At 38.9% G+C, this 26,667-nt stretch overlaps 1 protein-coding gene across 4 annotated transcripts in view; it reads left to right on the top strand.

The window, feature by feature from the left end:
* Positions 1 to 26,667, top strand: part of LOC142144573 (sulfotransferase 6B1-like) — a 74,525-nt gene that overhangs the window by 36,628 nt on the left and 11,230 nt on the right. For 2 of the 4 annotated variants that reach the window (XM_075203606.1, XM_075203604.1), the window contains one exon: positions 3,989 to 4,220. In XM_075203606.1, coding sequence (XP_075059707.1) covers positions 3,989 to 4,119 — 131 coding nt within the window. In that variant the 3' untranslated portion in view covers positions 4,120 to 4,220. Of the gene's footprint in view, positions 1 to 3,988; positions 4,221 to 16,734; positions 16,968 to 21,703; positions 21,814 to 23,021; positions 23,109 to 24,216; positions 24,344 to 26,667 lie in introns of those variants that run through there. The other 2 variants (XM_075203603.1, XM_075203605.1) reach the window with 2 other exon arrangements.

The following is a 26,667-nucleotide window of genomic DNA, read 5'->3' as shown; positions in this document are numbered from 1 at the left end:
TTTTCTAGCATTGGTCACACTGAACAATGAAACAAACAGGCTGTGAATCAACACAGCCCTAGCTCGATGGGCAGGTGACACTCTCACCTTCGCATTTAAAGGAAGTTCTCATTAGCTGCTTCTGTTTGATTACTCTTACTGCAGATGGGCCCTCTAACTGTGGGAAAAGGCACTTTCAAACCATGTAAGTTAAATCAGACTCTTTACCATTATTTCGTCACACATATGTCCTTCACCTGTTTATCTTTAAACTAGGTGCACTGCTGTGCAGATGTGTAACTTTGCTTGCATCCTTTCTCTGCAGATTTCCAGCTAAATACATTCCCTTGTTACAATATATATATATATATATATATATATATATATATATCTCTGGCGCCAGACGTTAGCTGCAGAACCCTTAAGTTGTGAGGTTGCGCCTCCATGGCTCGGACTTGTTTTTCCAGCACAAGTCAATACCTTGAATTCTTTGACATGTTTCTCAAACCATTCTGAAAATGTTTACATTGTGGTACGGCGCATTATCCTGCTGAAAAATTTTCTTTTTTTGAAAAGATTTTCTCTGATGAAGTTGTCTGGTGGCAATGAAACGCGTAAGAATGGTCCTATAAGTTTTTATGAGTGGATGTTCATTGTTTCTAAGTATCTGAGAACAGAAGGAATCAACACATTTTTTTTTATTTCTTTTTTTGCGTGAGGTTCCCTTTAATCCTATTATCAGCTAGGAGAGCAACTAATCACAGATCCCTTGCAAGTGCTGTGCAAACACAGCCAGTAAGCTTACTGAAGTTACAGCCAGAGTTACATGAGTGATTGAACTTCGATCCTCTGTAAATATCACAGAGTTTTTTCTATAGAGATACCATCTAGCCAGAGTTGCAGGAACAATCAGACTCTGACCAACAGCAAGCACTAACGGGGTTATACAAATCAATGTGGAATAAAGGGAAGACAATATCTGAACACTAGTCCCTGGAGGAATTTAATCTGGCAACACTCATGAGATAAAGTTCACAGAACAACCAAGGAGACACAGATCGCATGATATACTTATTATCCAGGAACCTGGTAAGACAGTGCTTCTTATATTAGACTTTGTGGATTGCCAATCCTCCTATAGGGACTATTATTTGCTCCCTAAAAACCTCCATTTGGATATCATAGGAGCCTCATTGCAATTCCTCATGCTCAGTGATTGGGAACAGTCTTGTCTATATTGCATAGACCAGACACATTTTTATCTAGATCGCTGGACATTTTAGAGGAGTTGTATGATTAACATAAAGGGAATATAAAGGTGCACATATATGGATATGTATTACTGGTATATCCCAGACTTGCCAACTCTCCCGAAATATCCGGGAGACTCCCGCATTTTGCGAGAGTCTCCCGGGCTCCCGGGCGAGTGTGGCAATCCCCCGCATCTGGATAATTCTGCCCACTTCCTAGTGAAGTGGGCAGAATTAAGTCCCAAACGCCACGATTCCCGGTGAATCGCGGCGTTTGGCCCCGCCCCCCGCTGTCAAATGACGCATTTTGCGTCATCATGTCATGGGGGCAGGTCCAAAATGACGTCACTTGGAGCCCCCCCCCCCGTCACGCCCACCTCCTCTGCAGGCTCCCGGATTTCACCAACAGAAAGTTGGTAAGTATGGTATATCCTCATGTCTAGATGTTTGTAGTTAGTTGAAATATACATCCAATATATATATATATATATATATATATATATATATATATATTAATGCTATTTTTTAATCTTAACTGATTGATTTTAATAAAATGCTTATATAAACAAATATCCACAGTGCATCAGTAGTGTTTTGATAACCGGAGGAACCATTGCAATATATTGTTTATTTGATCCTGCTGAAAAAGGCTACTGCCATCATGGTATATTGATGCCATGAATGGGTGTACTTGGTCTGGAACAATGTTTAGGTAGGTGGTACATGTTAAAGTAACATCCATATGCATGCCAGGATCCAAGGCTTCCCAACAGAACATTGCCCAGAGCAGCATACTCCCTCCCCCAGCTCGCCTTTTATCCATAGTGCATCTTGGTCCAATCTCTTTCCCAGGTGAACAACACACATGCACACAGATGTCATCAGATGTTCCAGTTCTGGCACTCACGTGCCAATTGTAGGTGCTGTCAGCGGTGGACAGGGGTCAGCCTTTGCACTCTGAACGATCTGTGGCTAAGTAGCAAGCAGAGATACACTGTGTGTTTTGCCACCTTTCTATCATAGCCAGCATTAACTTCTTCAGCAATATGAGCTATAGTAGCTTTTCTGTGGGATTGGACCAGATGTGCTAGCCTTCTTTCCTCATGAGCCTTGGGAGCCCATGACCCTGTCGCCAGTTCACCAGTTGTCCTTCCATGGACCACTTTTGTAGGTGCTAACCACTAGGAAATGGGAAACCCCACAAAACCTGCTGTTTTGGAGATGCTCTAACCCAGTTTGATAGCCATCACAATTTGGCCCCTGTCAAAGTTGCTCAGATCTTTACGCTTGCCTATTGTTCCTGCTTCCAGCACATCAATTTCAAGAATTGACTGTCCACTTGCCCCCCTTCCCCTCGGTAAGATAATCAGTGCTATTCACTTCATAGTGGTTTTAATGTTGTGACTGATCTGTGTATATACTGTACACAGTATATATAATAAAAAATATATAGATATAGAGAGAGAGAGCTCAATATAGTATAGTATTTCTATGCACCAAAAGATCTAATAAATAAAATGCTGCATATGTTTATATATAATGATGCCCTATCTGGACACTCTTTGGATGTATCCATCTGCTTCACTGGTGTTCTCAGGATCTTATGTCTCCCTTATCCCTTGCCATATATTGATAGGTAGAGGGAATAGCATACAAGAGAAAACAAAAGTCTTCAGTATATATGTTCCAGTGACTAGAATTTTCCACTGATTATAGATATACAGCTTATATGAAAGAGGCACTGGGTAATCAACTTATTTAGTTGTTTTTATTTTGTATTGTAAACTTTGGCCTTAATGAAGATATTTTTTAACCAAAAATAGGTACTTATTTTATGTACAGACTTGTCTACTGTATCCTACAGTGCATCAACAGCTTCCAGCTCAGAACTTTGCAACCCAGTCTTTGTTGGTCCCTTCTTCAAAAAAATGCTTTTCCCCATATTTCCAACCATGGTCTTAAGGATCAAGTAAAGCCACAATTTTTTGTTTATATATCCCTGACATCATATAGCAAAATACTGGGGATGTTAAATGAAGCCACAGTACTGTTGTCATAAGTAAATGCTTTGTAGAGATGGTGGTATTTCCAGTGGTATTCCAGACCCCTTATGAATGAGTATGAACAATACTCCAAGAGAAGCAGCTGTCATTAGTTTGCAAATATTAATGTCAGTCAGAGCTAAGTGACAGAAAATATAAACAAGTCATGATGGTAATATGTTGTATCATAGCACATTTATGCTAACATTTCTCCTGTTCAAACGATATTTTACAAATCTTGGAAGATAGATTTCAGTAACCACTGTCACTAAGGGGCAGATTCAATTCGAACAACACAGGCAGTGAACTATTACCATTACTATTGTAATAGATGCGCTTTATTACCTTTTAATATGGTAATTTCAACACAGATTTTTGCTCGCAGCTGTATGAACCACGAGCAAATATCTGCTTTAAAATTACTGTACTAACTGTTCTAAAGAACAATGCAGGGAATTGAATCTGCCCCTAAATGTGACAAAAAAAAATCTTAATTTTAGTGTATCTTCCCTTCAACCACTATACCGCCACCGGGCAGTCTAGGGATATGTGAACATACATTTTGAAACTAAAATAGCAAACTTTAAAGAGAATAAGATTGCTGACTTTTTCCCAATGGTTACAAAGTAAAACCCTGCTGTAGTTCATAATATTGAGCACCGGGGATAACATTTATACTTCAACTTTTCTAACTAATAATTGTTGTTTTTCTTTAAGGAGAAATCGGGGACTGGAAGAGTCTTTTTACCGAAGAACAGAGTAAGGAGGTAGATGCCAAGTTTGAAGAGTCCCTTGCAGGAACAAAGCTGGGAGAGAAAATAAACTATAACAAATACTGTACATTTTAGCTTCCTTCAGTAAATATATTATTATTTTTCAAGTCAAATGATTTATAATTTTCCCTGGGCAGTGTGAGTGATGAGGAATAATCAAGTACTCCAGGTTTCAGAAAAGCCTCATTTTTAGCTTCATTCTTATGTATTTGATATTAAGAGAATAATAAACTATGAATGGTTTTACAATATTTGGCAAATTTCCTTTTTTTTCCTGTTCAATATATAGTTTTGAAATCTATGGAAGTGATTTTTGCTCTGAAGTGGTGCTTTGTTGGGGTTAAGAAGTGTTTTGAGATAAGCATGATGTTTCTAATTTACTAGAGATGTGCACAGGATGTAGTTGAAAAGTCGACAGTGAAAATGTCTACACCAAAATGTCTTAAGTCATTAGGTCAACACAGCAATAAGGTCGACAGTCATAATGTCTACATGTTCAGAATGTCAACACAGTTAAAATGTCGACATCTAAAATATGTACAGGGTTGTAAAGTCAAAATGGTAAGATAAATCACTAGAATTAAAATGGCAATATATAAAAGAAGAAAAAAAATGGCAGGAAATGTTTAAAAAAAATAAAAAAAAAATAGGGAAATAGGGTCCACAAAAGGAAATGTGCACCCCACTAGGTTTGACCAGCCCTGTTCTGATAGCACTAGAGCTATTCCTACACCTCTGGGGTGGTGGGTGTGGGGTAATAATAAGTATTTCATAGTAAAATTCATTTTGACCCTGGTGCACTACAAGTCTCAGTATGACCAGGCTGCCATTAAGTGTTTGAACCTGCTGGCACTTGTAGTACTACAAGCACCAGCATACCCATGGCTTCCAGGGCATGCTGGCACTTGGGGAACCAAGGTAGGATATATCAAGTAACAACTCCCTGACTAATGTATCAATACCCATCAATAATAATAAAATAGTACCCTTAATAAGTGCTTACCTTGTATGCCAGATTATAACGTCTTGCATGTTATATTGTATTGTTAAATGTTGCATTAAGGTTGGTTTGTATAAAAAAATTTACACTGACTAGATGTTACTTGTTGATACAGCCACATTGTCCTCTTTTGAGAAGGAGCGGTAGTGGTCTTTCATTGAAAATGGAAGAAGTACCATTATTATTGTACACACTGAAATTAATTTCAGCGCTAAAAACCCTCAAAGGCTAATAATAAAATGGAATAGTGCCTGATGTATTACATCATAAAAAATGGTCACGGATCACCATAGCAAATATTTAATAGTTAACATAAAAACATATTATATAGCCATAACATAATTAAAAATAGATGTTGAAATACCAAACAATGTCAGCAAAACACATATATTATCAGCACAATCTATATGTATGTATAAGTATGAAGTCCATGTAGACAGCTGTCACAAATGGTAGCAAGAGAAGATGTTCAATGAAAAAAATGGTGAGAAAACTCCACCCATAGAAACTGATCCCCTAACTGATGCCAGTTTGAGACTTATGGGTCAATTTTTCAAACTGCAGGTTTGAAAAAGTGGAGATGTTGCCTATAGCAATCAATTAGACACTAGCTATCATTTAATTGTTACATTCTACAAAATGACAGCTAAAATCTGGTTGCTATCGGCAGCATCTCCACATTTTCAAACCCGCAGTTTGAAAAATTGACCCATAAGTCTCAAACTGGCAGTTGGGAGGCTGATACTTCACACTCTTGATGCAAGAGCTTTATATAGGTGAAGAGCTGTGGACTTTTTAAATGAGATGCATGGACCCTTGGAGCTAGACAGCTGTGTGTATGGTCAGAGCTACTTGATATGACCCAGTCTACCTTGATGTTGAGTACCATTCAAGCTAAATATAATACAGATGTATTTAATGTAAAACAATCCTGTTAAATCAATATTTATAATGAAAAGCCAGCAAAAGCAGGTAACATATACATAAAATATCATAACAAACATTGTAAAACAGAGGATATTTCTGGAGACATTTAAATAAGAATGGACATATTAATCACATGTGGTTAAATAATGTCCTGCAGCAGTGTAACTGATATATATAACTAAACTTCTAAGTTAGGATAAAAAATGTCCAAAGATAAAATAGTGAAGTACACAATACAAATGCAGCTACCTATAATATATAAAGTAACTGCAGTGCCATCAATAAATTGTATGTCTGTAGCTATTGTTTAAAACTAAAGATTCTGCAATGAGATCGCTGTTGTTCCAAAGCACATAGGTTTTATTTGCAAATAGATTACAAGGCAAAGTTTGGTAATCATAAGCATGCGGTTGCTAGTACTAGCACAAGCTTCTATCAGAATGCTCTGGTTTCCAAAGCCATGGCTAAACAATTTATATACTTTACATTTGTAAAAGGCAGTGACATCACAGAGATACAGTTACAGTATTAAGGTCTTCATTCATAGGTTGAAGGGTCTTGACCTCCCAGGAACTCGATGTGGCATTGGTAGATTTCTCTGGTCATTGTTTCTTGAAACTGCTAGCTGTCCTTCTCCAAATTCCCGCCTCTAGACCTGTATAATCTGTTTTTTATAATCTCTGTGAGCTGGCTATTTAGTGTGTGAAAAAGTTTATAACTAGCGTTCGCTACATAAATAATACTGGAAATGATCTCATGCAATTGCGAACAAAATGATACCAAACTCGATGTAATTTATATTCTGTAAACATTATTTAGCCTTTTTTACCACTGTATAATTTATATTAACTAAAATAAATAGATTAAACTTATTTGCATGTTATTTGCAATAATAATTATTTGATTGCCTACTAATCTCATTGCAACTGATTGTAGTGTACAGAAAATATTGATTACCACCTTCATCCAATTATTTAACGTTAACAAAATTACCTTTGTATGTATTAAGATGTTGATCCTTTGCATACATGTAAATCATGAGCAGTAAAACTCAGGTGATAAATTATTTAAACCTAAGTGTTCCTCTGTTCATTCTTTCAGCGGTGGCATTTACACAATCTTCAGCTGAGACAGCATCCAGACAGCTCTGTAAAAGATGAACAAAGTTCAGAATTTCAGTATTAAATCTCCTATTGGGTAAACACAGGGCCGGTGCTAGGGTTCTCGGCGCCCTAGGCAAAATTTTGCCGCCCCCGAACCCACTAAATAAATAAATAAATAAGTAAATTTTATTTACCTTTTTCTTTCTTTTCTCTAGCTGCTCCTCGCCTTCTTCACACAGGAGGCGGAGCGATGCATGCTGGGAGGGGAGGGGGGCGTCGGGAAAGAACTTTATTCACACTGTCTGTCAGTGACAGACAGTGTGATATTTCACCTGACCGAGGCGCCGCCGGACAGACTATCACATGATCACTGACTGACCCCAGTGATCATGTGTGACATGGGCCACGGACACTGAAAAACACAGCCGCTACACTTCTCTCCCGAGCCACTGACTAGATTAGAAAATCTAGTCAGCGGCGCCCTGCAGGTCCCGGCGCCCTAGGCAACTGCCTAAGGTTGCCTAATGGGAGCGCCGGGCCTGGGTAAACATAAATCAGCAGTGCAGCCTGATAACTCCAATGTTGAAACAATATTTTCCATTCAAATCTTAATTGCTTTATATATTTTAGTTCGCTCAGCACTTTTCTCAGAAGCATACATGTTTAGCTGCATTGTATTATGCTTTTTAAAAAAAAAAAAAAAAGTGTATGAATTACACTATGAATGATAATTATATAGGCTTCCATTATATAGTGGATACTAACTGAAATAATATCATCTATTTATAGTGATTTTTATTAATTCAATATTGGGATAATATTACCTATCTAATTCTGGCAGAGATGGTCATCTCAACAGTCTCACCATTAGAGATGAGCGCACTCAGATTTCTGAAATCTGAGCCCACCCGAACGTTGCAGATCCGAGCCGGATCCGAGACAGATCCGGGTATTCCTGCCAATTGCAAAACTGAAACCGAGGCTCTGAGTCATAATCCAGCTGTCGGATTCTCGCGATACTCGGATCCTATAAATTCCCCGCTAGTCGCCGCCATCTTCACTCGGGCATTGATCAGGGTAGAGGGAGGGTGTGTTAGGTGGTCCTCTGTCCTGCTATATCTCGTGCTGTTCAGTTCTGTGCTGTGCTGTGCTCTGTGTTCTGCTCAGTCCAGTGGTGCTGTGTCCTGTGCTCTGTCCTTCTGAGTTCAGTGGTGCTGCTAGGTCCTGTGCTGTGTCCTGTTCAGTCCAGTGGTGCTGTGTCCTGTGCTCTGTCCTTCTAAGGGCATTGTTATTTCCCCATTATTCCCAAATTATAAAAAAATTCAAAAAAGTTATAAAAAAAATTACAAAAAAAGTAATTATAAAAAAAATAAAAATATCCCAAAACAATCCTGCAGTATAAGTCCATTGGTACTGCTATATTACAAAGTTCACTGATTCAGCAGTATAAGTCTAGTGGTACTGCTATATTACAAAGTTCACTGATTTTGCAGTATAAGTCCATTGGTACTGCTATATTACAAAGTTCACTCATTCTGCAGTATAAGTCCATTGGTACTGCAATATTACAAAGTTCACTCATTCTGCAGTATAAGTCCAGTGGTACTGCAATATTACAAAGTTCACTCATTCTGCAGTATAAGTCCATTGGTACTGCAATATTACAAAGTTCACTCATTCTGCAGTATAAGTCCAGTTGTACTGCAATATTACAAAGTTCACTCATTCTGCAGTATAAGTCCATTGTTGTTACTGCCATATTACAAATTTCACTGATTCTGCAGTATAAGTCCAGTGGTACTGCTGTATAACTCCAGTCCAGTGGTACTCTCCTGTGCCGCATATAATTTTTAAAGGCTTTGCCGAGTGTGTGTGGCTTCGGGGTACACTCTCTTGTGCTACATATAATGCAGAACAAAAATTTGGAGGATAAAGTAGGGAAAGATCAAGACCCACTTTCTCCTAATGCTGAAGCTGTTGCCACTAGTCATGACATAGACGATGAAATGCCATCAACATCGTCTGGCAAGCCCGATGCCCAATCTCCTAGTACAGGGCATGTAAAATCCAAAAAGCCCAAGTTCAGTAAAAGTAGCAAAAAGAGAAACTTAAAATCATCTGAGGAGAAACGTAAAGTTGCTAATATGCCATTTACGACACGCAGTGGCAAGGAACGGATTAGGCCCTGGCCCGTGTTCATGACTAGTGGTTCAGCTTCACCCAAGGAACTAAGCCCTCCTCCCCCCCCCTACAAAAAATTTAAGAGAGTTATGCTGTCAGCAAAAACACAGCAAACAACTCTGCCTTCTAAAGAGAAATTATCACAAATCCCCAAGGCGAGTCAAAGGGTGTTGGTGGTTGTGAAGCCTGACCTTCCCATCACTGTACGGGAAGAGGTGGCTCCTTCCACCATTTGCAGCATGCCCTCTGCATATGCTGGAAGGATCACCCACAATCCAGTTACAGATTTGGCTAATGAAGGTGTGAATGTTGTACACCGGGAGGAGGATATTGATGTAGCTGGCGCTGAGGAGGATGTTGATGATTATGATGCAGACAGATACCAAATTGCCTTTCTCAATTTCTATTTATATTCTAGATTATATAACGGCTGAATAGTTTTCTATTTTACTCCTAGTGGAGAGGGGATCTGATGCAGACAGATACCAAACTACCTTTGTCCATTTCTTTGTATATTTAAATTTCTAGTTCTACAGTCTATGCAGGCTGCTTTTTTTATATTCAACTACAAGTGTAGGGCGGGGGGGGGGGGGGGCATAGATAGCCACCAAAGTAACGTGGTCCATTTAATTTCACTTTCTAGCTCCACAGTCTGTGCAGCCTGCTTTTTTTTATCTTCAAAGTATTTACAAGCCTTGCAATCTAAATTAACAAGAGGTAGTGACAGGCTAGAACTCCACCCTCTATATGCTGCAGAGGATGGAGGAGCATCAAAAGGCCATTCAAGCCTACACAGCCACCTACGACATAGGAAAAGGAGTGGGGATGCGCAGGAGTCAAGCGCACTGTAGAATGATTTCCGTGTTGTGCAAGGTTCTGCAGCCATTTGAACTTGCCACACGAGAAGTCAGTTCCGACACTGCCAGCTTGAGTCAGGTGATTCCCCTGATCAGGCTTTTGCAGAAGCAGCTGGAGAAAGTGAGGGAGGAGCTGGTACACCATTGCGATTCCACCAAGCATGTAGCTCTTGTGGATGTAGCCCTTCGTACGCTTTGCCAGGATCCGAGGGTGGTCAGTCTTTTAAAATCAGAGGAATAAATTCTGGCCACCGTTCTCGATCCTCGGTTTAAAGCGTATGTTGTGTCTCTGTTTCCGGCGGACACAAGTCTACAGCGGTGCAAAGACCTGCTGGTCAGGAGATTGTCCTCTGAAGAGGGCCGTGACATGCCACCAGCTCCACCTTCATTTTCATCACTATTTGTGCAGTTCCAAAAAAGAGGAACTGCCATTTCTATTGCTACCTTCTTTCTTTCTGTATTTCCTGTGTCCTGTGGTCTGTTCTGCTAAGGGCATTGTTATTTCCAAGTTATCCAAAAGTTCTAAAAAAACAAATTTAAATTTATAAAAAAAATTATAAAAAATTAATTTAAAAAAAAATAATAAAAAATTTTCCAAAAATAATTGGAAAAAAATATTACAAAATTTTAAAAAATCTAGCTTGTACTGCTATTTAAAAGCCTAACTACGATCATTCACTGTTGCTGTACCCAAAAATAATAGGTACTGCTATTAAAGTACAGTCCAGTGGTACTCTCCTGTGCCGCAGATAATTTGTAAAAGCTTTGCAGAGTGTGTGTAGTTATGTATCACAGGTTTTAAGAAGAGGCACAACACTGACAACCTGTTAGAGAAACTGAGGGAAATAATCTCTCTGTGGCTCACCCCACTTAGACTCTCCTGGGGATTCGAATAACTGCCATTTCTATTACTACCTTCTTTCTTTCTCTATTTAAAAAAAAATAAATAACTGCCATTTCTAGTACTACCTTCTTTCGTTCTATATTTTAAAAAAAACAAACCTGTAATTTCTATTACTATGTTAATTGTTTGTGCAGTCACAAAAAAGAGGAACTGCGCCCTTAACTGCTATGTTGGTTTTAGACGTCCATCCGGTGTCCGCCATCTGTGCACTGGAATTCAGACCAGTTGAGGGTTTTATTATTATATTGTGGCCCCGATACCAAATTGGGTACCGGGGCCACTCCACTACGCAGTCCAGATACTTGTTTGGTGGAATTCAGACCTGTTGAGGGATTTTTTATTATATTGTGGGGACCACTTCACTATGCAGCCCAGATACTTGTTTGGTGGAATTCAGACCAGTTGAGGTTTTTTTTATTATATTGTGGGGACCACTCCACTACGCAGTCCAGATATTTTTTTGGTGGAATTCAGACCAGTTGAGGGTTTTTTTATTATATTGTGGGGACCACTCCACTACGCAGTCCAGATACTTTTTGGGTGGAATTCAGACCAGTTGAGTGTTTTTTTATATTGTGGGGACCACTCCACTACGCAGTCCAGATACTTGTTTGGTGGAATTCAGATCAGTTGAGGGATTTTTTATTATATTGTGGGGACCACTCCACTACGCAGTCCAGATACTTGTTTGGTGGAATTCAGAACAATTGTTTTTTTCTTATTATATTGTGGGGACCTTTCCACTACGCAGTCCAGATACTTTTTTCGTGGAATTCAGACCAGTTGAGGGGTTTTTTATTATATTGTGGGGACCACTCCACTACGCAGTCCAGATACTTTTTTGGTGGAATTCAGACCAGTTGAGGGATTTTTTATTATATTGTGGGGACCACTCCACTACGCAGTCCAGATACTTGTTTGGTGGAATTCAGAACAATTGTTTTTTTCTTATTATATTGTGGGGACCACTCCACTACGCAGTCCAGATACTTTTTTGGTGGAATTCAGACCAGTTGAGGTTTTTTTTATTATATTGTGGGGACCACTCCACTACGCAGTCCAGATACTTGTTTGGTGGAATTCAGACCAGTTGAGGGTTTTTTTATTATATTGTGGGGACCACTCCACTACGCAGTCCAGATACTTTTTTGGTGGAATTCAGACCAGTTGAGTGTTTTTTTATATTGTGGGGACCACTCCACTATGCAGTCCAGATACTTGTTTGGTGGAATTCAGAATAATTGTTTTTTTTTTATTATATTGTGGGGACCACTCCACTACGCAGTCCAGACACTTTTTTGGTGGAATTCAGACCAGTTGAGGTTTTTTTTATTATATTGTGGGGACCACTCCACTACGCAGTCCAGATATTTTTTTGGTGGAATTCAGACCAGTTGAGGGTTTTTTTATTATATTGTGGGGACCACTCCACTACGCAGTCCAGATACTTTTTGGGTGGAATTCAGACCAGTTGAGTGTTTTTTTATATTGTGGGGACCACTCCACTACGCAGTCCAGATACTTGTTTGGTGGAATTCAGACCAGTTGAGGGATTTTTTATTATATTGTGGGGACCACTCCACTACGCAGTCCAGATACTTGTTTGGTGGAATTCAGAACAATTGTTTTTTTCTTATTATATTGTGGGGACCACTCCACTACGCAGTCCAGATACTTTTTTGGTGGAATTCAGACCAGTTGTTTTTTTCTTATTATATTGTGGGGACCACTCCACTACGCAGTCCAGATACTTTTTTGGTGGAATTCAGACCAGTTGAGGGTTTTTTTATTATATTGTGGGGACCACTCCACTACGCAGTCCAGATACTTTTTTGGTGGAATTCAGACCAGTTGAGGGTTTTTTATTATATTGTGGGGACCACTCCACTACGCAGTCCAGATACTTTTTTGGTGGAATTCAGACCAGTTGAGGGTTTTTTTATTATATTGTGGGGACCACTCCACTACGCAGTCCAGATACTTTTTTGGTGGAATTCAGACCAGTTGAGGGATTTTTTATTATATTGTGGGGACCACTCCACTACGCAGTCCAGATACTTGTTTGGTGGAATTCAGAACAATTGTTTTTTTCTTATTATATTGTGGGGACCACTCCACTACGCAGTCCAGATACTTTTTTGGTGGAATTCAGACCAGTTGAGGGTTTTTTTATTATATTGTGGGGACCACTCCACTACGCAGTCCAGATACTTTTTTGGTGGAATTCAGACCAGTTGAGTGTTTTTTTTATATTGTGGGGACCACTCCACTATGCAGTCCAGATACTTTTTTGGTGGAATTGAGACCAGTTGAGGGTGATATATTGTGGCCCCGGTACCAAATTGGGTACCCGGACCACTCCACTATCAGTCCAGAAAGCTACCTCGGTGAAATGTTTTGGACTAAAAACAATATTGTGAGGTGTGAGGGTGTTCAGAATAGACTGGAAATTAGTGGAAATGATTGTTATTGAATGTTATTGAGGTTAATAATAGCGTAGGAGTGAAAATAAGCCCAAAAACTTGATTTTGGAACTTTTTATGCTTTTTTCAAAATAAATCGGAATCCAAAACCTTAAATCCGAACTAAAACCTTTCGACAGGTGTTTTGCGAAACAAATCCGAACCCAAAACATCAAGCAAATCCGAACCCAAAACACGAGACACCAAAAGTGGCCGGTGCACATCCCTAGATATAATTTAGTAATGGGGACAGAAGACCTCAAGTAACTCTCTAAAACCAGCTGCATTAATAGTGGATATTGGACGCAGATCTAATACCAGCATAGTCGCCATGACGTCTGTGATCAGCTTTGCGACTGGGTGACAGCTTTCTTAATTGCTTCCTCTTGCAAAGCATTGTTTAACAATCAATTGTTGTAAACTACTAGTAGTCTTCTTCTTGGTCTGCTTCTGGGATGAAGACTCACCCCCAGCAGCAGCAGCAGCAGCAGTGGGTCTAATGCTCAAGAATTCTTCTGAGGAATCCAGGATAGTGGAGTCATCTAGCCTTAGCAACTTGGATGCAGGACTAACTCTGATTGCTACTGAGCATATTGACGAGGACGGTGTTGTGGGTGTAGATTGCAATCATCGGAATGTAGGTGAGAGAAGGGTCCTATCTGATGATGGACAGCTTGTTGTTATTTTTTTAGCATAACTTTCTGATTTTCCCAACACCTTGTCATGAACTCACGTCAAATGGCGTAACATGGATGAGGTTCCTAGATGGTTAAGGTCCCTACCTTGACTGACTGTGGATTTACATACGCTACAAATGGCTAGACAACTGTTGTCAGGATTTGGGTAAATATAATTCCACACATAGGTGAATTGTTTGGTCTTATGTCCAGGCATGACAATGGCCTTCTTCTTATCACATGCCAGAACTGCTTCCACCGGTGCAGGACTTACACAAACAACATCATCCTCATCAACATCCTCATTAGTGCCCTCGTCGGCTACACAAATATCCCCCTCATCCTGTTGCAATTCAAAAGTGGCATCCTCAATTTGTGTATCACCGGCTACACTCGGGCTGTTCAGGCGCACATCAGCAGAAATGCTGAAAGGGGCCTTCTTTATGGGTACACTATCAGAATGGTCATGATTACACATAGCACTCGAGGATGGACTCTCCTCAGGGATTTGTGTCATTTCTGAATCTGAAAATACATTTTCCTCTAATGCCTTAATGTTTTCTTTCAGCTCGGCTTTTACACGTAAAAGTATTTGGGCACCACTTTTGGAGGCTGAATAACAAGTTCTTGGTTGGTCATGACTGACCTTACAAAAAGATGCCTCAGTAACAGTGTCAGAACTCGCACTAATAGAGAAAGGCGAAGGCATCATTCTTTCTTTGCTACTGATGGTGTAGAATGGCATGTTGGCAATTTTATTTTTTTCTACAATTAACTTTGCCTGGATTCCAGCTTTTTTTTTCTTGACCATAGTAAAAGGTGTTTTTTACATTTTTGTTACCCTGACTTAAAAACACTATGTACTTTTACATAGGCTTCACCAGATGACGTACTGGGATTACTATCATCATGACTAGTGGCAGCAGCTGCTTGATGCTCCTGCTCTTCTGTGTACTGCTGTGAATCCATTTTGATAACACCATACACCTTGACTGCATATTCAGAAGAAAAGCCTGCCAAGCCTAGTATTTGTATTTCAGCAATGACAATTAGCAATGGAGCTCTTCTCTTTGTGTGTAACCTATATAACACTGTGCAATTTGTCTGTAAAGTCAGAAGAAAAGCCTGCCAGGCCTAGTATTTGTATTTCAGCAATGAGAATTAGCAATCGAGCAATGGAGTTCTTCTCTTTGTGTGTAACCTATATAACACCGTACAATTTGACTGCAAAGTCAGAAGAAAAGCCTGCCAGGCTTAGTATGTGTATTTCAGCAATGATAATTAGCAGTGGAGCAATGGAGTGCTTCTCTTTGTATGTAACCTATATAACACAGTTGAATGTGACTGAAGAATTACACCAAGCCTGCCAGCACTAGCATTTGTATTTTTCTGCAATGAGAATTAGCAATGGAGCTCTCCTCTTTGTGTGTTACCTATATAACACAGTAGAATGTGACTGCAGAATTACACCAAGCCTGCCAGCACTAGCATTTGTATTTTTCTGCAATGAGAATTAGCAATGGAGCTCTCCTCTTTGTGTGTTACCTATATAACACAGTAGAATGTGACTGCAGAATTACACCAAGCCTGCCAGCACTAGCATTTGTATTTTTCTGCAATGAGAATTAGCAATGGAGCTCTCCTCTTTGTGTGTTACCTATATAACACAGTAGAATGTGACTGCAGAATTACACCAAGCCTGCCAGCACTAGCATTTTTATTTTTCAGCAATGAGAATTACCAATGGAGCAATGAAGCTCTCCTGAATGTCACTGTAGACTTTGTTGAACACTGCTACCCCCTCCTCTTTCAATTCTATCTATGTTGCTGCCCAACTGCTCTACACACTGTGCTACCCCTTCTGTGTCCCTCTTTAAAATGGCGCTAGATGGCCGTGGAGGGCAATATTTATAGATTTCAAAAGTCGCGAGATCCGACGATGTAACAATGACGTTTTGCTTCCTTTTCGAATCCGAAAAAGCGCGAAAGTACAGAGCAGGCTCGGATCGGTACTCAGATATGCTAAGTTCAGGTGTGTTCGGTTCTCGAGGAATCGAGCCTAAGCATCTCTAGTTACTATCTAGTTACTATCTTTTTCCTATTTCTGTCAATATTGTCATGCACTATTCTATGAAGAGTATTTACGCAAATATATGGTACCAAACAAAAGTCTAATATATCCAGAAAAGAACTACAATTATCTTTGGTACAAAGTCATTCCCAGCGAGACTGACTTATAAAGAAGTTGGGATATGGGGTGAAATATATTAGGTCTTGAAGGGGTTAGGTTGACAAATAATACAGAATAAATAGCTTTGCAATTATTTATTTATCAAAACGTAATCAAAGTTCAACTTCTTAAGAATAATAAATTACAACCCTCTATTAAGTCACGTTTTGTTTTCTACCAGTCGGTAGTACTCTGCTAGTATAATTATGTATTAAGCAGTGCTCTCTGTGAGAAAATGTGTGTGTGGAAAGGGTAGTACAGCGTGTGTAAACACTCCCCTCCCAGTGCCTCACATAAAAAGGAAGTGCTTGAGAAAGCTCAGTTAGTTCATTCTTCTCTTACTCTGCAGGAAGATGTCTGGCACCGAGGGACAAGAAAAATCAAAGCAGGATGAATTCCTGGGAGATATGCATATGCAGAAAGTGGTTGAAGAGGCAAAAAAGAAGACCCCAGAAGAACTGACATTTAATTATAAGGGAATTCTGTACCCGAGATTTCTCTGCAGTGAGGCCACTTTTCAAGCACTAGAGTCTTTGGAAGCCCGAGAAGATGATGTGCTGATTGTAACTTATCCCAAATGTGGTAAGTGGAGAAAATAATTACAGTCATTAAGTGTATCAAGTAGTATGTTTTAAAATGAAAAAGTTTTGCTTTTCTGTTGTGATATATACATAGTGTACATACATGGTGTATTATGTATACTACATTGCTTGTATATGCACAAGTATGTATGTATAGATGTGGAAGTTAAGAATGCATAATAACAGTACTAACACTCTACACAATTCATCTTTCAGACACATGGTGATATCTCTGATATATGTTAAAAGTTCTACATGTGAACCTATTGTAATTAATTTTATTTTAGTCTCAATATACCATATATACTCGTGTATAAGCCAAATTTTTCAGCACATTTTTTATGCTGAAAAAGCCCCCCTCGGCTTATACACGAGTGAACTTACCTGTTCTTCAGTCCCTCAGCTCTTAACTTCCGCAGTGGAACGCATGTGCATTTCACTTCGGAGGTAAGTAAAAGACTGAATTCTCTCTCTCCCCCACCCCCCATAACATACAGTGCAATTCACAGCCAATTTGTTATAAAACAGCATAAATGGGCACCAAAATCTAGCCTTGTGTGGACACAATCAGAAACTAATATTTTATGTATTGCAAGCAGGGCCGGATTAACCCGAGGTCTAACTGGGCTACAGCCCAGGGGCCTCGGGCATCCGTGGGGCCCTTTCTTGAAAGTATTTTTATTTTTATTTTTATGTTGAGCTGTAGCGAGCCGCCGGCCGCGCTACAGCCTGTACCGCGGTCATCGACTCCAAGTCCTGAATGACGGTGACGTCACGTCACTCACCTCCATTGACAGGCTGCAGGCAATGGTCCGTCCGCGGCGTGCACCTATCTCCTTACCAAGGAGATCTCATGAGAGTGAGATCACTCTCACGAGATCTCCTCAGGAAGGAGAAAGGTGCACGCCGCGGAACGGACACTACGGGCAGCAGGGACAGGGTGTGAGCTGACAGAAGAGAAGACCAGCGTTGAAGACTGAGGTAAGCTCGCTCTTGGGGGCTGGCTGGCTCAGACAACTGCAGGTATAACGCTATCTGCTGTCTTATGCATTACAATGTACCCAACAAATAATATGCACTTAGAATCTGGATAGTTTTGAAGTTTCCATTTTCCTGGACAGGAGCTGACTGGTATATTTTAGTCTGGGAGTTAAATACAAGCAAATACACAGAGAATTCTATTGACCAATATGCAATACACAGAGCATACTAGTGTGATATGAGGTTAATCAGCCTTTTAGTCAGTTTTTGTGCAAAAATCAATGATTTAAGTAAAACCCTGAACAGAACCAAATGAACTGTACCTTATATTAATCCTGCTACTAAAATCTACCCATGCTATCCTACTTTTAGAACCTGCCCTCAGTCAAAAGAGCAAGTGCAGTGGGCATGATGGTATGATTCGCATTACCGCAGCCCTGCCTCCCACTGCACAATGAAGCAATTACATGATCATGTAGTGGGGGCATTATGATGCAAATCACGTAATCAGGACCCACCTGACAAGGCTTGATGACACACATTCATACTTTCCAACATCGGCAAGCATTTCTCCGGGAGATCAGGGAGAAATCTGCGTTTTGGGAGCGGGGCCCGATGGGTCACGACATTTGACCCCATCCCCAAAACATCAATTACGGTTCCTGGTCAATTACAGCACGGGGTAGGGCCACAATGACGCGCAATTCACATCCTAAGCCCCACCCCTTTACTATTATGGCAACTAGGAACCGGGAGGTTGCCTCACTCCTGTTTTTTTTTTATCCAGATTTTAGGGGTCTCCTGAACAATCTGGGAGAGTGAACTATTGTAATTTAATATGGATGACCTCAGAAAGAGGAAACTGACCCCAATGCATTCGAGCCTCCCACTCTAATTTTAGTTGGGGATAAAAACAGACCCACAGATCTCTGGTGGCATTACTGTACATACCCTCTCCCATCCCATATAAGAAGGTTTTCTTATTTTCTCCTTATGTTTTTGCTAACTTGGAAACTCATGCATTTGCCAATCATTAGAGTTGCCTAATCCTGGATTAAACACATTTTTCAAATGAAATATCAAATATAAATCAGGAGATTTATAATATGAAGCAATAAAGTGGGTGGTGTGAACAGATGTTATTTACTTTTTTGTTACTTACTTTACTATTTCCTTTTGTCTTCATCTGTACCATCATCAAATAAAATTTTAAAAAAAAGTTCAACTCCAAGTGCCTGCAGTGTATTTAACATTAACCATGTGAGATATGTAACTATGTGTCACATTTATGAAATCTGGCTAACTGTCAGAGTATAAGATTTATTTAGCACTGATTAAAAAATGATAGCATATGTCTGATTTGATAATTAGGAGTTGCATAAGATTTTCTCACATGTGCTCCATATGTCCCAGCTCGATTATTTCAAATGGTATAATTTTCAAAAAAGATTGTGAGATCCTCGCCCTGCAGTTTATTCAGTACTGGGTTATAATAATATTGAACCTAAATAATAAACAATATTGTACCTCATTATAAAGTAAGACACAGCTATGATTTTATAGAATGTACTAAATAAATGATGACTAGAGTATGGTTGCTATAGGCAACATCTCCACTTTTCAAACCCGCCGGAAATGATAAATTTACCCCCAGGAGTAATGATGAATGCTTAATCCCTTGCAGGCAGGATCCAGAGAAGGCAAAGCAGCATTCACAGCGAAGATGCTGCAATGCAGCCGGAGGCAGATCTTGACAGCCCCGCCCTCTACTATAAAATGACAAAATTCATGGCATTGAATTGCAGAAGATGAGGCTTAATGGTGCGATTGCGTCATTAAGCCCTGCCTCGCTATTCAATTACGCATCTCTCGCCCCCTCCTACCCCCTGTCACTTGACCTGTCCTCCGGTTTCTCCTGAAGGACAGGTCATAAATGTTGGCAAGTATGATATATCATCGGAACTACCCTTATGCTCCATGTGTTTTTTTTTTTAATTAGCCCACAACTTGCAGCAAGGTACATTTAGGTTCAATTGGGCCCACTGTGTAGAGTTGCACATATTTGCTGAAAATTGTGCTGAACTTTACATGAGCCCCCGTGTGCTCGACTGAAAGAGCCCTGACAGGTGATTATTATTTATTTATTTATCACAGCATTTTAATCACTATAGATCAGTGGTCAGGGAACAGGGTTAAATTACCCCAAATGGGGTAAAAATGAAATTCCTGGGGGTAATGCTGCCAATTCACATGCTGTTAGTTGGATTGTAGACCCCTTTAAATGTGAAATTGCTGTTGTACCAGAAGAGCCTCAAGGGTTGGCAGAGGCACTTCTTGAGCTGCGATGCAATAATGAAGCACGTATTGCATTTGAAATCAAAGCAGATCTGTCATATTTTTGCTGCAAAGCCATTCAAAATTGCACATGAGGAGGCAGTCAAAAAGTTGCCGCCTTTTGCAACAACCTACCTTTGCAAACAAGGATTTTCCACTCTAACGAACATAAAAACAAAGCAGAGAAATCGATTGGACGCTGAAGACTGTATCCAAATTGCTCTGACATCAAAATGCCCCAATATTGATGCTGCTGTATCAAAAATGAAGCAACATCATTTATCCAAACCCTGAAGTTTTGAAGTTGAAGCTTTCAAATAAATTTTGAATAGATTCAATAAAATTTTGAATTCCAATAATAATATATGATTTCCTTCCTTTTCAAATCAAGGGGGTAATGTCGGTGTATCTAAATATATTTGGGGGTAAAAGTTAAAAAAGTTCCCTGACCCCTGCTATAGATAGACATACACTAAGAACTAGAAATGTTTATACACACTATAATTGTAAAAAAATTAAAACCACTCAAGTGATTAAGGCCTTTACCTAGCAGTTCCTTCCATTCACAACTGTGTGGAGCAATGTGTGCATTATACAATATTTCTGTAATCATTTATTAGTGAATAATGCCTCTCAACTAAATACAATACAGCCAGTGAAATTTGCAATTCTCGTTTCCGATTTTGCAGTATTTTACACACAAAATTTGAACTGATAGCTATTTAAATATTAAAATTAAGTAAATATTGCAAACTACACTTTGATATAGGAAACGTTCATAGTTTAGCTACAATTTAGTAACCTAAATTGTAATATTTTTGGGTAGTTTGATGTAGTTTTTGGTAATAATTAATAGTAATCAATAATTATTTGGTGTTGAATGAATACATTATAAATAATAACACAGTATAAATAATGGATTTATAAACACGTCAATATAGGCAAAGGATTGGGCTTTGTTAAAATGTTAACTCATGAATAGAATTTGTCCTATATATACAAAAATAACTAATAAGTCACTTCTTTCTAAATGAATTAAAGATACATTTGGAGCTCTACATCAACCTTGTTACCAAAGTGCCAGATTTCAAACTGAATCCACTGAGCTTTTCCTTTCCATACATTCTCATTCCTAAATTATGTTATAAAAGACATAGACACGGTTTCATGAAAAGTTGTTTCAGATTACCAATTTTGGCTGAAATTAATAAAAAACAAGAAAATTAGTTTGTTCAAAATAGTCCTATATATATATATATATATATATATATATATATATATATATATATCTTACTAAATATTTTATGAAAGCAAAAACACTTAAAGGAAATTTTACAAAAATATAATAATTTCCATTTTATACTATATAGTAAGTTCTTCATGTACTTTAACTGTACAATTGTCTCATTTTGTATGTTCTAGGGACTAATTGGTCAATAAAGATTCTTCATGAAATGCTGCTTGCAGCGCACAACAAGGAGCCCACACGTGACCGTGGTATCCTTGAGTTTGGAAAACCAGAGAAAATTGAGGTTTGTAAAAAAATATTGTATTTGTGATATTATGCCAATGTCTTTTTATTAGCTAGATAAGGCTGTTTATTTTCCCTGCCCTTGGGTATGATACAGAACTGCTCTCTGGATACAAAAATAAACCACTCACCCTCGCTCACATAAACTCCTCTGATATAAACAGAGGAAAGCAAGGAGAAAAGGCAGTATATTTTGATTTGTGCTGAATGCTAGACTCGGCTTACTATGCTTTGACTGTACTGTACTATTTTGTCAATGTTTAAATTAGATGTGTAGCATAGTCAACTCACTTGTTAATCCAGCACTGCCGATGGTAAAAAAAAAATCTTGTTTTTTTTTTAAAATCTATTATATATGTGTCAATAACACTATGACTTGGTAGATAAAGTTTAAAAGACTCACATTGTGGGCTGTTTGCATAGGTGCACATGTGTTGTAGCCAATAGCAAAAAATCATGAATTATTTCTGATTGCTTCACTGCACATTGTAAGCTAACATCTGAGTTTACTGCACTTTTGCATTTTCTCACCTTTGTTGGCAGAATGCACATTCCTCTCTTAATGCTATATAAATATTCGCACAGATTGTAGATCATAGTTCTCTATGAATTGACAAACTGATACTGGAACATGGAGTAACTGAGCATGTTGTACTTTAATATGTGTCACTGCTCTTTCTTCCACTTTTGTAAAGCATCTGTATGAGCTGAAAATAATCAATGATCTCTAAGTGATTATCAGTCTTTCCTCTATTCACCTGTCATACTCAAGAACCAGTGGGGAGATGGATATAGAAAAAGCTGTCTGCACATTGCCTAATAGTATGGACTCATAGATGCAAAAGCTTGTCATGGGTACACCTTTCCTCCTGCTCTTCCAACCCATTATCGCTTCTGGACTGCTTAACTAGCAGCTGGATTTCGGGGTCAACATCTTGCTGCTGTTAGGTAATGGATGACAATGATGTTGTCAACAGGATCCCAGTATACAAAGACACTGTCCATTTGCTACACTTGTTTGAGTCCTTGTTTGCTATTGCTTTGAGTCCACTGGGTTTGTAAACGTTGGAATAATTGTTGCCAAAATAATTCTGCTTGTTTCTTGCTCTTTCAAATAATTCTAATAACTATAATAATAACCAAGTCTGTACTGTGTTGGAGAAAGACTTTCACATTTACAGTAATATTTCTGTCTATTTTTCTCTTAAGCACATGAAGCAACAATCCTCTCCGCGAATCATGGCATCACATCTGATGTATGATAATATTCCTAAGTCGTTTTTTGACAAGACCAAGGTATAGTAACTGTTGTTTTGTAACCAGTTTTACTGTCTGTTGCATGTACAGTTATCTCAGATACATCTTAGACATTAGCAAACTTAGTTCATTATATGTGCAAAGTAGAAGCAACCACAATTTCATATATTACTTCTATATTTATATTGTAAAAAGTCCACAATATTAAAATGTTTTACATTTACACTGTGTCTAAAGGTAGCAATTGCTCCTCTTAATTTTTGTGGTCAACTCCCCTCAAGAAATGATTTTATATATATATATCACAGAGATATAGGGATATATATAGTGATATATAGCTATCTATCTCTCTCAGAGAGAGAGATAGGTATATGAGAGAGAAAGATAGATGTATATGAGATATATTCTTCTATCTATCATAAAAAAGGCACCCTCAGGCAATTCCACATGCTGAACTTCTTGCTTGAAGTAGACAGTACTTTTATTGTTACACCACAATAAACAGCATCACTTTGCACTTTGTCAGGATGGCACCAGGCAATCTAACACTTGCTATCCCCAGCTTCCATTTCAGGTTACCGGTCACTAGCTGTGTCGGTCGCAATGCACAACCCAGGTTTTTATACACAAGACTCCTCCCAGAGCCTTAGATTGATGGACAGTCGACACTCCCACTTTGCCTTTTAAGGGGAGTTCCCAGCAGATGTTCTGTAACCACTCTTGATTGCAGACAAACTTTGTCAGCTCTGTTAGCTGTGGAAAAGACACTGTGAAAGCATGTAAGTAAAATCACATTTTACACTTCTGCTTTGTGACACATGTCTTACACCTGTATATATCTGAACTTAGGTGCACTACTATGCCTGTGGTTTGCAGTGTCGACCTGCGGACTACCACACCTAACTACCTTTTAAAACTGTAAAATGATTAATCTTGGTGGCTCCTTTGAGATTTGTAATTGCCAGTTCGTGTTCTATAAACACAAGTAGATACATTCTCTCTGACATTGCTTGATATGTATTGCTGCAATCACTGTAAATAACATGCCATATGTTAATGTCTAAATCACTGGACTAGTCTAGAGGTTTAATCTGACAAGATCATTTACAATGTAGCCTTACTGTATTTCTGTTCTGTTTTCTCACAGATCTTGTTGATTCTTCGGAACCCAAAAGACACAGCTGTGTCTTATTACCATTTCACAAACAATAATCCTCTGCTTCCAACATACAGCTCTTGGGACCTGTTCTTCAAAGATTTTATAAGTGGAAACAGTAAGTTTTTAGTACATATATTGGATCATTAGATGTAGAGATATTAATCCAGTGTTAATGTCACCATTTCAATGGATATTTTTTGATTGCATGTGCTTTAACACAAACATATAATTGAATATAAAAACATGCCTAATGTTTTCAAAAACTTGTTACATTGTACTTTAATTTGTACAGGTGAAAGGAAAGAAAATTAATCTTGATGGGGCAGAGTTAAAAATGACTGTTCCTTACAGAAATATTGACAGGGCCCTTTACAAACTATGATTCATTACTGAAGCTACTTCTACATAGCTCCCAACTTTTCAATCATAGAATCGGTAGACAGACATTTATAGACAGTTATAGAGTATCGTATAAGTTGCAGAAAATAGAAATGAATAAGAAAAAATTCTAATATTCTTGAGTATTGCACTGCAATACATGATATTAATTACATTTCTAACAATCTAATAGATGTGTGAAACATATATTTATTTTATACTCAGGCTTCTGTCTGAAAAAAATATATACCATCAGTCTTAGAGGGCACATATTTCTCACTTTATACCGCAAATATAATGGTGTCATAAAGGCTAGTATTGTTACCTCTCAGCACTGGGGCCATGGGCTCCAATCTGACCAGGGCACTGTCTGTGTGGATTTTGCATGTTTCTCATGTAATAATGGATTACCTTCCAATGTCTGAAAACATACTGGTAGGCTTTTGACAAAATCAACCTTAGTATTTAGTATGGACTGATTAGAATTAGTACATATTGTCTGCAAAGCCCTTCATAATTGTGGCTCTATATATTACTTCTTTGCCATTTTCTCACGTTTATGAACCTCTTTTATCTTTCTTCTGCATTAAAATCTCATTGTCTTTCATTCCATACAGTTCCCCTTTAGTACTTATCACATAGTTGCACACATGATCAATGCAGCTACAAGGTACCTTTGTGCATGGCTTCCATAGAAATCTTTATAACTTGTGCTCGGATCACGGGGGAATGAAGGCCCCCTTAGCCCAGGGGCCTCCATTCCCTTAATTCGGCCCTGGCTCTGAGTGCTGCCAATGAGAGACAATATCGCCCAGCTGTTCCTTACTTATAGGAAACTTTTTTGCCTGGCAAGATCCTCTACTATCAGGGGATGGATTGTGACAAGCATGAAATGCAGTTTAGAAGCCACTCCCCATGGGGGGGGGGGGGGGGGGGGATTGCCAGCATCCACAAAAACAGCAGCTAAAGGCATATAATTGCAGACAATTATGCTAACAGCAAGATGTTCCTAAGCGTGTACCTTCACTAAGCATTATTGGAGACCAACCGATCTACAAAAGATTGAGTTTCTCGGAGTAACCAGGTAGTCTGCCTACCTTCAGTTGCTACGTTGACAAACAAAACACTAGTTTGCAGGAATCTATGACCTGCAAACTGGATTTGTTCTAGGGAACAGGATTGCCACCTAGCAACAGCTCCCACCCTACCCACTCTTTCTCCTTTTGTTAGGACAGTTGTTTCCTCTGGAGACTCTATGTTCAGATGTTAATAATGTTTCCTTCTGTCATCCATTTAGGCATAGCAAAAAAGCCTCAGGCAGCCACCAATAAAGAGCAGAAGTAACTTACTACCTGGCATTAGAATTCTTTCCTAATATTTGGAGCCTATAATTCTAATAGCCTATAAAGCATTAGCATAAGTTGTCATTTAAAGTTCAATAAATCATTTCTGTTTTACCCAGTTTGTTTATTAGTTTACTATGTTTGTCCCCAATTGTAAAACCCTACGGAATATGTTGGCGCTATGTAAATAAATAAATGATTATCATGATGATGATCATTGTTTTTGGTTACACAACATACGTGTCTTTGGTCTTCCTCCATAACTTAAAGGAGGCAAAACTGTCAGGCTCAAAGGTTAACTTTTTTCTTTTTCACTATTCTTTTTTAAGACTGGTTTGCCTCTAGCAAGCTTCCGAAAAATCTGGCCAGCAGTACTCTGTGGCGCGCCCATGGGACCGTGGGCGTACACGTGATCTAACATGCATGGTATCTGCAAAAGTGCATGCGCTCCGCTCCGTTTCTGGCAGAGGAAGTGAAAATTCTTTCACTATCCCCTGCTTCAGTATATTCTGGAGGCTTGCTGTCTAATCTGTCTGTTGTTGCTAGGTGGCAATCCTGTACCCTAGAACAAATTCAGTTGCTCCTCTGGTGCCAGCTCTGCCTTCCTAATACTAGATTGTAAGCTCTCACATGAAAGAGCCTCCTTACTCTTATTTTCCATGTCTGCATATTTTGTCTATTTCACATGCCCCTCATATAAGTAAACTGCTTTCCCCAG

The sequence above is a fragment of the Mixophyes fleayi genome, chromosome 3 (genome assembly GCF_038048845.1).
Source record: "Mixophyes fleayi isolate aMixFle1 chromosome 3, aMixFle1.hap1, whole genome shotgun sequence".
Classification (NCBI taxonomy): Eukaryota; Metazoa; Chordata; class Amphibia; order Anura; family Limnodynastidae; genus Mixophyes; species Mixophyes fleayi.
This window is presented reverse-complemented; position numbering and strand designations above follow the sequence as displayed.